Here is a 17,064-nt window from a genome sequence, read left to right as displayed (position 1 = left end):
AAGGCTTTCTCCAGACTGAAGAGCACAATTTCGGATCAGCCCCTGGACACTGGAGCCACTGTGGCAGAGATGCACAGCACATGGTTAGCACAGAACCGCAGTTGCCTGCTGCAGCTTTCTGGCCATCAGTTTCTGTGGCAGATAGTAGATCCAGGCTGCCACGCTTGCAGACTAAACTTCACAAGCTTTTGTCCTTGGCAATAAATCTTCACCTTTAATTTATTTTTTGTCTTTTCAAAATGTATTGGACCAGTGGGGGAGGATATCTTATGGATAGAAAATGAAGAACTGTAGTAATAATAACGCAAATCCAAGTATCGCATAACTAAAATAAAATACATCTAGAACAAGTAGTATAATGGAGTCAGTGATCATTCGGTATTTTCAGGGCTACCACACAGAAGTTTCTGGAAAGTGGAGGAAGAACAGAAAGGAGGGGAGAAATCAGATCTCTGCAACACCATCACAAAATCTTGGACGCACTGTTCTGCACAGGGAGGTAGCACAACGGTAACTGCACTTTGAAGTCAGCAGAATGAGCTTAGGGAGATCAGAAACTGCCCTCCAGGCAGAAGCAGCAGGCAAATAAGGAAGGGCAGATGGAAGGAAGCCTGGCGATGGACAGAAGGAAAAAGAAAAGCAGAAGCGCAGAAGCAAGGGCTGAAAACAACACATGCAGAATATCCCAGCCTACGGAGGGGTTGGAAGTATTCAGGAAACAAGGAACAGGAACACTGTAAGCTGCTAGCTGTTCCAATAAGATGCTAACTTCTAATCACTGAGATCCAAATCTGCAGGCCATCCTTTCTAAACTAGCAAATGTTACATAAAGTATGTTAAATAAGGAGCGTTACTGAAAGTAAATCATTACAAAAGAAATTGTCAGTAGGTGGCACTCAAGAATAAACAGCGTAATTTCTGGACATTATGAAACTTTAGTGGTCTGCTGTACAATCTTATGACTGCTTCTTAGCAGGTGTTTCTATAGAGATCCTGAGAGCTACATCCCCTGGAAAACCACCAAAATATTTTTTGTTGCTTTCCTCTGGAGAGAGGACAAGGAGAGAAACAATGCAATTCCTACTTCATGCTGGGAGCTTACCTCTCCTTTAGTCTCCTCCATGTGAGCTGAATGCATCCTAACACATTGCTATGCATCTGCCAGATTTCAGCTACTGCTCTCATCCTGCACAGTATCCTGCATAGTATCATAGACTCACATCATGTGTTGGATGTCAGGGGGAAGTTCTTTACAGAGAGAATAGTGAGGTGCTGGAAGAGGCTGCCCAAAGAGGTTGTGGATGCCCCGTCCCTGAAGGTGTTCAAGGCCAGATTGGATGGGGCAGTGGGCAGCCTGGTCTAGTATTGAATGTGGAGGTTCTTGGCCCTGCATGTGGCAGGGGGGTTGGAGATTGAAGATCCATGAGGTCCCTTCCAACCCTGGCCATTCTGTGATTCTGTGAAAAGGACCTGTAAGGAACATTGAGCTCAACATCTGTCTTCTCACAGGACCACCTCAAAATCAGACCATTTAACTAAGAGCATTGTCCAGATGTTTCCTGAACTCTCTACTTTATATCTTCTATATTTTTAACGATATCCAAGAACTGGTAGGATGATTTCAAGTGAAAAGGCTTAAGGAAGAATTCTCCATTTTGTGAGCTCTGTGCAAAAATGCAAGAGCTGGATGCAGTACTGCTGCTGGAAAGGATGGCTGTTCTTTCTGCATCACATAATTTCCTTCTAGAGGCTGTCCACAGTGTTAAACTGCAAGGCTCAAAGAGGTGGGGAAGGATGCTGTGGGGATTAGTCATTAAGAGCAGTATCAGCAACAACGGTGACTGCTAAGCCACTGCATTGCCTACAGGCTCTGTACAGTCAGGACTGCCTGATAACACAGTCTTGCTGAGAACCTGCAGTTCCTCTGATTTCTCCACGCTGTTTGTTACAGCTGGATTCTCAGGCTGAAGCAAGTTAATGAAATCTGTCAATTTTAATGCCCGGAGAGACTCATGTGCCCAATGAATACACCTGCTGGGGACTTGGAGAAGCTGAATTACACTATTTATGGCTCTCCCAAGCTGACTTCCTGCTCCTGGCCTGTCAATCAACCATCAGCGCTTCATGTATCTCACCAACTGAAGAGACCCAAATAAATGATATCTAGGACACAGCACCCTCAAGAGGGATCCTTCTCCTGATCTATAGTAGGACGTCAGGCTTTGAAGAAGCCAATCTTCTGGAAACAGGGCCATGATCTGGTACTGGCCTGAGTTGCCTCGAGCCGGCAGCAGTCTCTGGGCAGGAAGGCAGCTGCAAAATAGATCTTTTAACAAATCTCAAAGTCATTCCTCCCCATTTTTATCCTACGCAGTTCATACTACCCAGAGACACAGCTTGAATCCATAGATGAATGCTCAATATCCTCCTGTGCAGGCTGTCTTGCTGCAAAGTTCACAGGCCCATCTGCATCCCCAGCGCAGATTCACAGGATGCACAGGGTTGGCAGTCACATCCTCTCATTGTTTTCAATATTTTTTCCTCTCTCTGCATTTATAGCTCAACTAGAAATTAACACTGAAGGTGAAACACTAGGGATGGGAAGTTATTGCAAATGGGCAGTATGAAGTACAGTGATTTCATCTGGGTAAATTACTCATTTATCTGCATTGAACTCCAAAATGAAAATGACTAGATTAGGAGGAGGGAATATGATGAGATTTATTTCATTTTCTAATTATATGTCTCTTGTCTTAGCCACACAGCAGATATTAATGGGAGACTAGGTTACACTGAATGTAAGTATCCCTCAAATGACATCATTCTAAGATCTTCTTAATTCTCTGAGCCTGTTGACACCACTCACCTGACTACAAACTCCTTGAATTTATCGCTACTAGTACAGTGAGCTCTGTACATATTTAAACTCTTTGCTTCTTTTGCAAAGCTAAGCAAAGCGAGCAACAGATCTTGCCATGGAGAATCTCTGCCATCTTCCTCCCCAGCTCCCAGTCCGATCTGATCCATGAGTAAATTGCATCCTGTCTCTGTAGAGTGTGCATGTCAGAACAGAAGCCTGAATTCTTGCCTTGGCCTGCTGATGTAGCCAGGAGGCTAGCCTGACCAGTAAGCTTCAGATCTGATCTCCCCAGCAAGAAGTTACAGGAGAACAACCTCCAAATCAGCTTATTTGTGGCACATCATCTGTGCAAATTTCTCTACACAAAATGCAAGTGTCCATCTGTTGGCATAGATTTGTGTGGCTTTAGTTTATGGCTTATCTGTCAAGGCAATTGCAGCATATCTGTAAGAGTTGGGAATGTTTTCACTTCTTTTCTAATAGCTAGCCAGGAAATGAGAGTGGCATCACTGACACAACATAATTAACAGAAAGCAGAAGCCAAACTGAGTTAACTTAGTGATTTTCATCTTTAAAGTGACTACAAATTTAGAGCTTATGCTTTCACCTGAAATTGCAATCTCCCCATACAATAGCATGGGAGTCACACTATTGACTTGGGTGAATTTTGTGCTAGACCTTTCTCCTTTTCAAAGAGGGAATTACAAAAAAAAAACAAAAAAACAAAAAAAAAAAAAAAAAACCAATTCTGGCCAGTTTTCCAAAGGGAAAGGAAAGATAGAGTGTGCTTCAGCTGCAGTCATAATGTTGCAGCTACCTGGTAGCCTTCCAGAAGAGTGTGAAAACCAGGCAGCTGCAGTTCACTTTTATTGAGTCGCTTGAATCTTGTTAGTTATATAGCAGATATTAAATCAGTCTGAGAAGTATCTGATCAGACATCCCTTGAATTTTGCTTTCTGAAATATAAATGTGGTTATAAAGAAGAATCTCAGTTTGCACTGTATTAAGAAACCAATTCAGTAACTAATACTATGGTTGGCTTTTGGTTTATGCAGTTGGTGCCAAAGAATCACAGAATGGCCAGGGTTGGAAGGGACCTCAGGGATCATGAATCTCCAACCCCCCTGTCACATGCAGGTCCATAATGCAATGCACTTAGCCACGTAAGACCTCAAGCAGCACTTCTAGGACAAATATTTCAAGTATTTTGGTCTTTATAGATAACAATAAATGTCAGAGGGATGGCTGGGGTGTTTAAAGTTTCCTAATTTACACTGAAATGAATTTGGTATCTGGTGCACGGATCTTTGATGTTTAGTTTGAAACCAATGGGAGTCATGTTATTGACTTGGGTGAATTTTGTGCTAGACACTTTCTTCCTTTCAAGCTTCATTTTCTCATCTATAAAATAGGAATGATTAACCCACCTTTCATCTACCTTGCACTCTTTTGTCTGTTTTGGCTGTGATCCCTAAGAACTATTTGGGACAATTAATGACTTAAATATATGCCTAATGACCTATTGAACTGGAAGCAGCAAGGTGTCTAGAAAACAAAAGCTAGGCTATTCATTAAATGAATATGAAATAAGCTGATCTTCAGGAAAAAAAAAAAGAAGGATATTTCAAACCAGAAATAGAAAAGAGAAGATCATCTCAAAAACTTTAATGGAAACTCACATTTTTTTTCTCTTTTTGGCAGATGCTTTCTCTGATGCAATGCTACTGCATTTCATTAGCTGGATTACAGATATCATTTCAGATGAATAATATAACGAAAGAAAAGGCAATGAATCTATAGAGATGTAGCTTGAAGCAGAACTGGTCTTCTCTACTCTCTGGGATATTGTTCCCAGCTGAGATTTACAGGGCTCTAACAATGCATCACAAATGACATCCTATGTAAACAACTGGAGAACAAATGTGAGATGCTATTTAAATGCCTCATTAAGAAAAGGAAATTTCATAGCTAGATTCTTCGCTTTCCTTTGCTTTGCAGGAGATGCAATTGACAGATCTAGATGAGAAACAACTAACATTGTTTATCAGAATTGCCTGTTATTACTTACAAAGTGTCTTATTACAGTGGCTATGGCTCAACTGAGAAAAGGACAGTACAAGGCCCCACAGAAGTAATCCAGACCCTAAAGAATGTGCAATTCACAGATAAAATGAAGGATTATAGCCTACTGAACCATGAATTGAAGATGCCAAAGTTACTTTTGTTTTCAAAGAGCTCCTACCTCTGGTATTATAATTTTATCTGACTTCCAACTTCAATCTGCTGTTCACCACCACATTCATACAGGCTAAATATTGATTTAAGCAACTCAAGATGAGAAAACCCCCAGTGGTTCTTCAAGACTGTGAAAATAATCTCATGGCCATTAATGAGATGCTTGATGATGATGGCAGGGTCAAGATCACTTCAGGGTTTTAAGTGTGCTGTGTCTACATCATGGTTTTTCTTGCAAGGGTCCCCATGCCTTTGGACACCAGAGCTGAGCAGATGGCTCTGCAAAAAAGATGCAGTAGTTTCCTCTTAGGAGGAGCTGTGTAGATGAATGTTTGTAACAAAATGCCGAGATTTCTTACAGAAGCGAGCCAACACGCTGAGATAACAGAAGAGGAAAGAACTCTCATGCTAGATTGAGAGGTACCTCAGGTGAGCAGGACAAGAGCAGGGGACCCTGCCTAGACCTCAGATGTGGAACACGTCACCCTGTGACAGTGATGTGTTTGCATGTTTGCTCTGTTCTGTTCATACCCTGCTTATTATTATTTTTGCTATTTGAGTAAGAGGAGAATGTCTAAGAACAATCAAAATAAGAAATCTTGATATTTACCATTATTTCAAGTTAATTAAAGCAGGTATTCAAAGACAAGAAGCTGAACAAATGATTTACAATAAAAGTAATGTTGTAGTGAGGAGTTCTGCCTCTTTCTAAACTGTACCTAAACCGCAATGATCCTGAATATATTTGCTGCTAGAGATAATTAGCCATTGCAATAATCAACATGCAGGTTATTCTGTGTTTGCAGCTCACTCCCTGGCTGCGCTGATGTAAAATGCAGACTGGCCTCTCTCCCCGCCTGACCCCCACAGTTACAGCGTCTGTTAGGTGTCTACTTCTAATAGCTCTTTGTACACCTACCCATTTCCTGCTCTTGCATTTAGTTATCTCCAGTATGCAGAGGGGGTAAGAGCAGTTTCCCAAGCCTCACAGCCGTGCTTCTGAGGCACAGAAGCCTCCACTTAACCTAATTAAAGTGGTGGGATGGGAGAATTAAACCAGCCGAAATAAACTTCTCCTAGGGGAAGCATGGGGGGCATCACAGAGCAGCTGACTCATCTATCTGATCTGTTGCTGAGGCAGGGCAGCTCTTTGCTGCTTCTTCCTCATGGCTTCTGGAGAAGCTACAATTTAGTCCTCTTATTAGCAGGGATTCATTTTCAGTGTGGTGAATCTAGGAACGAATTTACGAGAATTTAATTTGCACTAAGGAAGAAATCATGGCAGCTCAAATGTGTTCACTTGATTGTTGATGGCATTGGTGCAGCCATTAGTTGAAAAATAAAATGCTGCTATTAGGGTTAGTGAGGGAATGCATTCTAATTAGATTAGAGGCTGGGGAGAGAGCTGTACAGTCACATACTGAAAGAAAATGATAATTCATTAGCATATTTTATTAGCTAATTGGCTAAGGACTGCTTTTAAAGAAGCACAGCTAGGGCTTGGGGTAGGACTCTTCTCTGCCCATTACATCTGAGGTGGAGGCACAGATGAGTTTTTGAGCTATCTTTGCTGCACAAGTTGAGCTTGTTGGACCACCAAGTACTTCCTAAAGTGAGGAGATTAGGTGATTTAGGCCTAAAACACCAAACATCAAGCTGTGTTTTTGGAAATCCTATCTTATTACACGAGCAGGCAAGACAAAGAAGGACCATTACCTTCTAGTCCCTGAAACACACGATTTGTCAATTGCATGTCCCCTAATGAGTAATTTTTCACGTTCGGGTCATTTCTTGCACAACAGCAAAACGGTCAGCAAACTGACAAAACCGTGTTTTATATAAAAATCACAGAATCATTAAGGCTGGCAAAGACTGCTAAGATCATCCAGTTCAACCCCATCCCATCCCCACCATGCTCACTGACCACATCCCTCAGTGCCACATCTCCACTTTTCTTGAACACCTCCAGGGATGGTGACTGCACCATCTCCACAGGTAACTTGTACCAATGCATCACCACTCTTTCTGAGAGGAAATTTTTCTTAATGCCCCACGTGAACCTCCCCTGGCACAGCCTAAGACCATTTCCTCTCATCCTATCACTGTTACCTGGGCAAAGAGGCTGACCCCACCTCGCCACAGCCTCCTTTCAGACAGTTGCAGAGAGCTGTTAGGCCACCCCTGAGCCCCCCTCCAGACTGAACAACCACAGCTCCCTCAGCTGCCCCTTATAAGACTTATTACAGGAAGACTTAAGAAGTCTTTAGGAAGACATAAGACTTAATTTGGGATGCACTACTGCAGCACTGTGTATCTGGCACCTCCTCACCTCCTTGCAGGAATTCCCTTATCAGTTTTGTTTCTCTGTATTTTGCTCTGTGGTTGTTAGTAACAAAACAAAAGGTGAGCCTCACTCCCTCTCCTTGCCCATTAACTGCACATTAATTTAAATGCAATTCCACACACAAAGATCAAAATTAATTATAACATCTGTAGAAGGCAACAAGGAAAATTGAAATGCACAAGGCAAGTTTTTCTTTCCTTTTTCTCCCCCTAATTATTCGAATATGCATATAAGTATTGTTCTCATGCTTGCTTGCTTTCAGTGTCTGATGCTTTTTGCTTGTCTAAATTTTCAGTTAGTTTCAGTGTCAAGCTGTTTGAGATGGAAAATTGAAAGCTTAATTTGCTAGTGACAGAAATCGACCTCTAAATGACAAATAATATTCTGTTTGCTACTAACAACAATTGATCTTCATTACTACAAACTATGCTGACTCTTAAGAAATTTATCTGTTATTACCTGATTGGAATATAGCTAAAGTCTGAGGACTTGTTTAGGAAAAAGAAATGCATAGGGTGGCATACTGTTGGTATAGCCAAAGTCTGCAGGCATCACTTTGGCCTGCCCGTGGCTTGCTCTCCCCATGCCAATGTGTTCACAGCTAGGTGCATTGATGTATTATAAAAGAATAGAATAAATAAATGATCAAGCCAATCCTCTTCCAAATTTCACGTTCTTAAAGTGGTTACTTGTGTTGTCATAGCAGTTAGGGGTCAAGCTGCCTTTGGAAAACACCTGGCCAAAGATCTTGACTGGAAAGCTTACAAATGAAACAAATCATAGAATCGCTCAGGTTGGAAAATACCTTAAAGATCATCAAGTCCAACCACAACCTAACCATACTACCCTAACTCTAACAACCCTCTCCTAAATCATATCCCTGAGCACTACAGAGGGAAATGGAAGCTGAGAAAGAAAAGGGATTTATCCCTGGGTACGGAGCTATTAAAACCTGCTGAGATTTTACTGAATGGGAGAGCTGGGCCTGCTCTCTCCACAGACTTCTCACAAAAACACAGATCTTGTTCAAGATCTTGCTCCCTCTCAGGGCGTTCTGATACAGCACATCAAAGGTGCTGTACAATGAAAAACACAGCCTTGTCAAAGACTCTGGATCCAGCAGGTGCCTTTGGAGGGCCAGTCCCATGCTGTCAGGACCTAGCAAGCGGTGGAAACAGCATCATCTTTTTTCCCACCTGGCTCCACTAGCCCAGTTCTGTGCCAGTACAGTACTCAGCAGCTGTCAGTGAAAGTAAGCACAGTAATACCTTCAGATACTTTCTTTCTGGGTCTTGTGGCCCAGTTCAGTTTTACTATGCTTTCTTAGGTGTGCCTTGCTGTGTTCATGCTCAAGAATCACTCGCATGCAATGCTAGCATAACAAATCCCACAGTCTTTTCCTCCAAAGCAAAGCAGAAAACAACAGCTTCAGGTCATTTCAGCATTCAGCCTCCTGCTGTCAGCTCCGTGAAGCAAGGGCAGGCAAACCTCAGACCAGCAAGGCTGCGACTGTCAGTACACTGATAACTCTCTATTCCTGAGAGTGCTCAAATACAGCTGCTCCAACCCAAAGAAAGAACATTTGTGACCAGTGCTTTTTAAGGTCACGGACATAGAACGACTGTATTTGTTCAGCATTTACTTGTCAAAGAAAGACCTCAGTGTTAGTTCTCAGATAAACTGTGTGTCACTGTATTTGCCTCCATATACTGCATACAAAAACACCTTCTCCTCCACATCAGTATGTAAGTATTTCTTAGCAGCCTCTTATTCCTGCAAGACATATCAAAATGACAGTCTGGTTAAGGTGATGAGCGTATTTCAGGCACAGTCAGTTCATACAGGCTAGGGCTGTTACATTCCTCAGCTAATGCCTGACCTTTGGTGACTATGTAAGGGCTATAGGTGCCACAGTGTTCCCCAGAATTTCCTGTACTCCTGCAAATTTAAGCAACACACTGCTGCTGATTGATTACAGTAATTTTGTTGTTCACATCATCCTATTCATATCACAGCAGGTATTGCTTCTAATTATTAACCCTATTTGTTATAAGAGATGCATGGCTGGTGAAAAACAGTGAGAAGCAAACAATTTAACTGATAATAAAATTAGCTGTTCACAGAAAGTCAATATGCTAATTATGTCTAAACTATGTCCATCAGCTTCTGTTAGCATTTCTTCAACTCCTTGTTCCCCAGAGGAACAGCTTTTGCAGGGTTGAGTCCTAAAAAACACAATTTCCCAGTAGGAGAGATCCTCATCGTGTATTTTTTTCCAACCTTTGCTCTCACGCAGGTCCATGCAACTTCATAAATACTCTGTGATAAATAGGCATTTGATCCCAGAACAGGCAATGAACTGAAGCATTGGCAACAGGGTACGATGTGGAAGCTGTAATATTAGTAAGTGTCTGAATGGTTGTTCAATAGCACATTTCCTTTTTATCTTCAGTATTAGCAGGTGGTTACATTTGATGGATTTGTTCAAACTGAAGGTGGCCATCAGCTTTTACATATCCTTCCTTCTAATGCATCAGCTGGCTTATGTTTAAATTTTGGTTTTAAATACTGGCAGGTATTGTCTCAAACCAGTTTTCTTCACATTCATTTTTAAAAACAGAACATGAAAAGCAAACTCAGTGTTTACTTTCTTTACCTCACTGTCACTTTCCAAGAAAATATTATCTTCTGCTCTTGCAGTGGAAAAATTAAAATGTTTTAAGGTAATAGCATTACAAGAGTTTTACTTTTTCAGAACAAATATTTGGCTTTTTTTGTTTTGGACTAAAACATCCTACAAAGCCAGAACGGATTCACGACAGAGAAGTCAGAATAAGGTAAATGGATTAACAGTTACTTTGAATTACTTACATTTTCAGAATAAAGGAAGCACGTACACATAGAAGGAACATTGTCTGCATCCTAACAGTGAAAAAAATAATCAAGTGGTTTGTGAATATTCTTTCTGATAAGGAATGGGGAAAGCCTACAAGTGCTCACGTGCATGTATTCAGGGATGATGGTTTTAAAGACAGAAACACATTCTGAATCCTCAAGGATAAGTCAAGAGAATAGAAAGAATCAAATAGGAGATGGAAAACTGGGAAGCTATTTCAACAGCTCTTTCAGCATGCTGCAAGGAATGGAATGAAAGTTATTCTGCAGAAATACTAGAAATCTAGAAAATACAGTGGAGAAACCACAATACTAGTAATCATTGAAGGATTTAATACTGGCTAATCAGACCCATGGTTTGCACCATAATGGTCCTTATGTTCTGGTAAGCCTGCCTTTTTTTGGAAGTCAGAAACAGTCTGGATATACAAGTGGGTTACAAACTAAACTGCTTTTCCAGCTTTTGTCTAAGTGTGAAATGCTGAGCCAAAATCATGAACTCTGCATACAGGAACAGAGCAGCTCTGCTGATCCCAAGGAACACACAGGGAACACGACCTCTAGAGGATGCCTAGCTGTCATGTACTCTCACTGTCGTATTGAGTAGATAATAAGTCATGACTATTCTTATACTCAGTAGGAGTTGCAAGATAAACTTCAGTCACCTATGTGCTTGGATTGCCATTAACCTCTCCCTTGGTGCCTTATGTAAAGTATTCAGAGTGCTCCATGCCAGACTGATGGGGCCCTGGGCAGCCTGATCCACCTGCAGCAGGGGGCAGGAACTGGGTAGGCTTTAAGGTCCCTTCCAAACCGAGACATTCTGTGATTCTATGAAAGCTTTAATAAGAATAAAATAGGAAGTATACACTACTAAAAGTAAATTCCCTGGAAAAAAGAAACCTTCCAGCTCCTGGAAGCAAGAGGAGTTCTGCCAGATGCAGAAACTCAGAGAGGCTGTCAAGCATTGCACACAGCTGCAGCTATGTCTTTGTCTTTAATGAGTGCTTAGTTACTCTGTCTGGAGTACAGGCACTTGTGAACTCCTGCTGATGGTAGGTGAAGCTAATCTACCAGCTCCTGCTGGCTCCAGGTATTGGAGGGAGCCATCAAGCCCCTATTCTGACAGGCAGTAGCAAGAATTAATTGGTGTGCTGATTAGACACCTAATTTATCTGCTTCTGACACTGAATTTAGCTTAATCACAATTAATTCCAGTCCTTCCAGCAAAATACACATGGCATTCTATGGATGGCCCAGAAATCAGAGACACAGCAGTGTGGTAACAACAGCACTGCAGACAAGCAGCAGCAAAGGCACTCTCCCATCTGACAAGATCTTTGAGTATGTTCAAAAATAACAGTGCACTTGGGCTAAACCACTGGAAATGTGGGATGACATGCCTAAACACCACCTTTGTTTGCCCCTGTGCAGATTATGGGTCATACCTAAAAGCATGTTCTCACAGGATTAAGTAAATTGTCTTTTACTGAAACATACTGTAGTTTGAATTGGGGGATGCTGAGGGGAAGATTCCAGTTTAACAAAGGTACACTGCCTTTCAGGATCCCAAATAACTATTAATATCTGCTATCCTGCAGCAAATAATATCTTCCTTGACAAGTTAGACCGCTCTTTTTCTATCTTCCTTCTGTTATCTTCATTAGCCATGGTTTGTTTTGGATTTTGAAAAAAAAAAAATTGTGCCTTATTTGATGGATGAGATTTGGTGTCTCACCTCCTGCTATTAGTGCTGGTTTACAGGTTAATCTAATACCTGTGCTTGCCTACAAAACTCACATATAGCTCAAGTGCTTTTGAAATGAGAGTGTACTGGATATGCTGGTCCTCATCTGGTCTAGGCTGCTCCCCTTCCAGTCTGCAAAGCTGTAGGCTCTGAGCCTCTTAAATATAGGTACCACATAGAGTGGGAAAAGTTAACAGTTTGGATAGCCAATCTTTTCTGCAGTCTTTCTCTGGCACTTACTTGCTCTGCACTGAGAAACACAAAAGCAGCCACAGATTGGTACCTCTTTGAACTGACTGGTTTCCATCCAAAAATCAAAGGGCATCTCATAGGAACATCCAACTGTTGTTGTACATCTGAGAGCAGCCTTTAAACTAGACCATTCAAAAAACTGCTTCTAGAGAACATCCTTAAGTCAATGAGCATCGTGGAAATCACGTGTATGTCAGTATGACACATACCCAGATACCTCTGCTTTCTGTGTCACAACCTGCCTAATGGGATTACTGACTGAGAATCTGTGATTAAGAAATAGCATTAGTTGCATATTCCTAGTCAGATCTTATATTCTTAAACCACCCCTATGGGACTGGATGGTACAAAAAGCATCATGCTGGGAGTAGAAGCTAAACTAACTCCATTTAAAATGGATTTTTGGCAAGTATTGTAAGAAATATGGTCTTTATACTCCATGGTGGTGCATGCACACTGTATTTTTCATGTGCAAACAGAGAGATTGGCTTATCTAGCTCTTGACTGGGGAATACAGATTTCTGCTCCAACTATGTATGTATTGTGCATTTCTCTTAGCTCTCTTATGCTCTCCTTGTATAGTTAATACCCAAAGAAGATTTTTTAACCTCATATTTGTAGCCATCCACTAAAAAGTATACTAGCAAGGAGAGAAATGTAGATCACACGCCATGAAATTAAGAGTCATGCTTTGTGATTTGAACAGGTCCCCAGTGGTACCCTTCCCGTGTTGGCCTGCAACTGGAACGCAGTAAGTATTCACACAGATGTTAAAGATGCCCAACATATTACTAAGCCTTTGGCAAGTTTGCCAAGAACTTGCATTCATCATGATGGTAGTGCCACCTCTTGTAAAACAACCTAAAAACAAAAATACTCAGACAAAAACTATCAAAAGTCATCAGTGACCAAGAGGCTGTGAAACATTGACTTTCCCATTAGTCTTGCAAGACAGAATTAAAAGTAATCTATGAAACTGTGTCTCTCTAATGGTCTAGACAGCATCAAAACAATTCCTGTGCACTGCCACCCAGCGTCACGTCAGCCTCGTTCTTTTGAGAAAAAGAGGGAAGAGAAGCTCTCATAGAAATACTATAAGCTGCTAACCAGGAAAATAAGCACCAAGTCACCAAAATGAAACGGAAAACAAGCTGTGCCTTTTACATTTCAGGCATAGTCAGAGTTCAGCACAAAGAAAAGGGTTCAACTATCTGACCATTAGCAGGGCAGCCTATGCATTATGCTAAACCACTGAACAGATGTGTGCTGTTTGTGCCATTTTCCCTTCCCTTTCTGTCATTCCAGATGGGCCCTATTTGAAGGATACTGTTAACATTCAAAGCCTTGCAGCGTCCTCCATCATTACACTGTATTTTACAGACCTGGGTCAGCAGGTTGGTTGGACCACAGTAAGTATGTCCTTGTAAAAATCAGCATGAAACATCTTAATGTACAATGTCTTGCAGAATCAAATTGCTCCAGCTTCCTCAGCCAGTCCTTCTCTACATCAAATAGTGTAATTATTTTACCGCAGTCTGAATAGAATTAAATTGATATTAAACCAAATTATCAACATGCTAACTCTAACATTCAATTAAAGATTAGAAAATGGACATACCAATATTGCCCAAGGGGAAAAAAAAAAATCAATTAAAAAAACATTTTTAGCTTATCTAGGGTTTATGCCTGTGTAGGACCTGTTGCCAAATACGTTCATTTGCTTCAAGGCTCCTGTGGAGGTTATTAAAAAACAAAATACGGATTTCTGGTAATCCTCTTACTAAAGCAGGAGAATTATTGCATGGGACCATCTTATTCTTTGCTTACCCAAAGAACAGTTATGAGAGAGTAGCAAGGCCAAGGATCTCAGGCAGAATATGCTCAGTAGTGTCATGACTTCAAGTGGTTTGCAGATGATAGCACCTTTTTCCTCTCACTATGGTTTAATAAGTATTACTTAAAAGAAATGGACATGCTTCTTATCAGTTAACCAGTACACTTAAGGTGGATGTCACTGCTAGAATAGCTCCTGACTTTGAGAAGAAAGAGCTTCTAAGTCAGCGCTGTGACATCACACATCTATCTGTCCTGCTAAAGGTCACATATGTTTCTCACTCACCAGGACAGCACATAGCTCCCAGTGCTGCAATCTCTGAGGTTTTCACCCTCAAGAATAAGACCTATATTTATCTTTCCCAGCTTGAAGAGAGGACTGAAATTCCCAAGTGGTGACAATCAGTTTATGAAGTGGAATTGGAGTAGATTATGCTCTGAGACCTCTACTCATTTTTAGTAGAGATATGTGCGTTTACCAAGGCTGTGGCTTCGTCCCCACTGATTTCCATGGGCCATACTGATTAATGCTAGCTGAGATCCTGTATCCCCCTAAACCATCCCACCTCTGCTATAGCCTTTTGAAATACCCCTTACGGAAAAACAACTATGAAATTTCCTTGTAGAGCAAGAAGTGTGAGTAGTGTGGTCTCACACTAGTAGTGAGACTAAGAAATCTGCACAAACCTTATTTATTCTCTCCTTTCCTGATGGTTTATGTAGCAGTAGACAGTAATATAACTACAGCTTAGTACTGCATTATAAATAGAGCAGTTATGACTACACACTGATACTGCAAGCAGTGGCATTTTTTTTTAATGATTTGATCTGTGTGTGCAAAAAGTTGACTGTGGCTTTCTGAATACTCATCCTACTCCGCTCTGTTCCACGTTTTAAATTGCCTTCATTCATCAGAAGTCTTCTTCCTAGCCACGTCATTTAGTTTAAATAGCAGAGAGATTTTATATTATAGGTAGTTTACAGCAACAGAGAACGAGTTCATAAAAGACTGTATTTTAACACTAACAATTAAGAATGTATTTGTACACAGGATGTATAGTTTTACTGCTATTATTACTATGCTTAAAGCTCCCATTCAACCCCCTTGCTGTTCCCTCAGATTTATGCACACAGGGACGGGTTTGATTTAAAAGGCTGACATTTAAATAAATAAGGCATAGAATAAAAATACTTCTTCCTCATCAGCAAAAGGGTAGCTGAAGTACAAAGGGCCACATTCAGATCCACAGTTTAAAAATAGACAGGAACACGCGGAGATGCGTGCTGCTCCAAGGGATGATGCATCAGGCATGGATCTGGCTATGGGAAAACTAAGCACAGTGATGGATCTTCTGGGGCTTCTCATCTCAATGGGGATCACACATGGGGTGATCACTTGAGAATCAAGGACACCAAGTCCCTAAGTCATATTACCAGGGAATGGTTTGGGTTGGAAGGGACCTCAAAGATCATCTGGTTCCAACCCCTCTGCTATTGACAGGGCTGCCCCCCACCAGGTCAGGCTGCCCAGGGCCTCATCCAACCCAGCCTCAAACACCTCCAAGGATGAAGCATCCACAGCCTCTCTGGGCAGCCTATGCCAGAGCCTCAGCACTCCTTCAGTAAAAAAATTCCCCCTGACATGCTTCCTTTTTTGTTAGGCAAACATTAGCTGAAGCACACAGTTCTCTTCCGTACGTTATCAATTCCCTTATTCCACCTAGCAGGCATACCTGAGATGTGTTATCTGATGCTGCAGAGACACAAACAAGAGCTGAGTTTACAGAGCTCTTCTGTATGTCTCCTGCAGAGACTGTACTCCCACAGGTGCTGGAAATTCCCACCACTGGAGTGATGGGCTTTTGTTTTTAATCTGTCCTATTTGGGGTCTAAGCATCTTTGACAGAGACCTCTTTTTTTTTATATTGCAATGCAACACGTGTGTACAGTTAACAAATACACAGTTGGAAAGAGTATCATAGTGAGATGGAAAAGGAACAAACAGAAGGCATGCTCACCTGTATTCAAAGATTCAGACTCATGACAAAGAACTCCACAAAGAAGGAATCTCCAGAAGAGACCCTTCCCCAGTGGCAGTCAGCCCCTAAATGGGGTCTAGGAGGGGTGGAGTCAGGTTCTACCCCTTCTGGTCACACAGCTGAATTACCTTCATCTGTGCTCCCAAGGCTGAACCTAGTCTTTGCCTCAGGTGATCAATCAGTGGTTCAGGCCATGACTCAACAGTTCCCATACAATGTGACTTCTGGAAACATTATTGACATTTTACTGCTAGAAATACATGCTACTGCCTTTGTCAAAAGGAAAAAAAAAAGCTATTCTTCCTGCTAAAACTAAGACTCGTGCTAAAGCTTTCCTTATTTGAGCAGCACTTGCAGTTTCTGATTTATCAGCTTCTGTTTTTTAGTTGCTGCCTAGGCAGGCTACCAGAGGATTGAAATAGAACTGAGAAAACAGCACAGAACTGTGAAAAATATATTTTACCTCCAAGACTGTGAATTTTGTAAGAAAGATTAACCCTGAAACACAGTACTTCAGTAAATATTTTTTGTAACTGAGTTAAAATTAAGGATTGCTTAAATACTTTGACTCCTGGGAGCCTTAAAATACTGAGGCTGGCAGCAGAACTGCTCCATTTGCTTAGACCGTAGCTCAGTTTGTACATATTTTTCCTCTATGTTTGCACAGCACCCCTCTTGTATACACACTATAAACCCTCCTTATATGATTGATTCCACACAGCTCTGTGGTACACACAAATAATCAAGAGAAAAAAAAATTATTCTGAGTTACTATTTCAATAAATTTCTGTTTGTGTAAACCATAATGATGCTATGATGGTTGGACTCAATGACTTTAGTGGCCTTTTCCAACTGTAAT

General features: G+C 41.3%; 1 protein-coding gene and 1 long non-coding RNA gene across 2 annotated transcripts in view; one reads left to right on the top strand and one right to left on the bottom strand.

Annotated features, from left to right (window-relative positions):
• The window catches only part of LOC116231137 (uncharacterized), a 644,852-nt gene that overhangs the window by 15,665 nt on the left and 612,123 nt on the right, over positions 1-17,064 (bottom strand). The gene's annotated exons all lie outside the window — the stretch shown is intronic.
• TECRL (trans-2,3-enoyl-CoA reductase like) overlaps positions 1-17,064 on the top strand; it is a 52,883-nt gene that overhangs the window by 16,133 nt on the left and 19,686 nt on the right. Inside the window, exons 3-4 of the mRNA XM_031596726.2 lie at positions 13,040-13,084; positions 13,639-13,742. Of these exons, the coding sequence (XP_031452586.1) occupies positions 13,040-13,084; positions 13,639-13,742 (149 nt within the window). The remainder of the gene's footprint in view (positions 1-13,039; positions 13,085-13,638; positions 13,743-17,064) is intronic.

Source organism: Phasianus colchicus, chromosome 4, assembly GCF_987193195.1.
Source record: "Phasianus colchicus chromosome 4, bPhaCol1.hap1.1, whole genome shotgun sequence".
In the NCBI taxonomy this organism is placed as follows: Eukaryota; Metazoa; Chordata; class Aves; order Galliformes; family Phasianidae; genus Phasianus; species Phasianus colchicus.
This window is presented reverse-complemented; position numbering and strand designations above follow the sequence as displayed.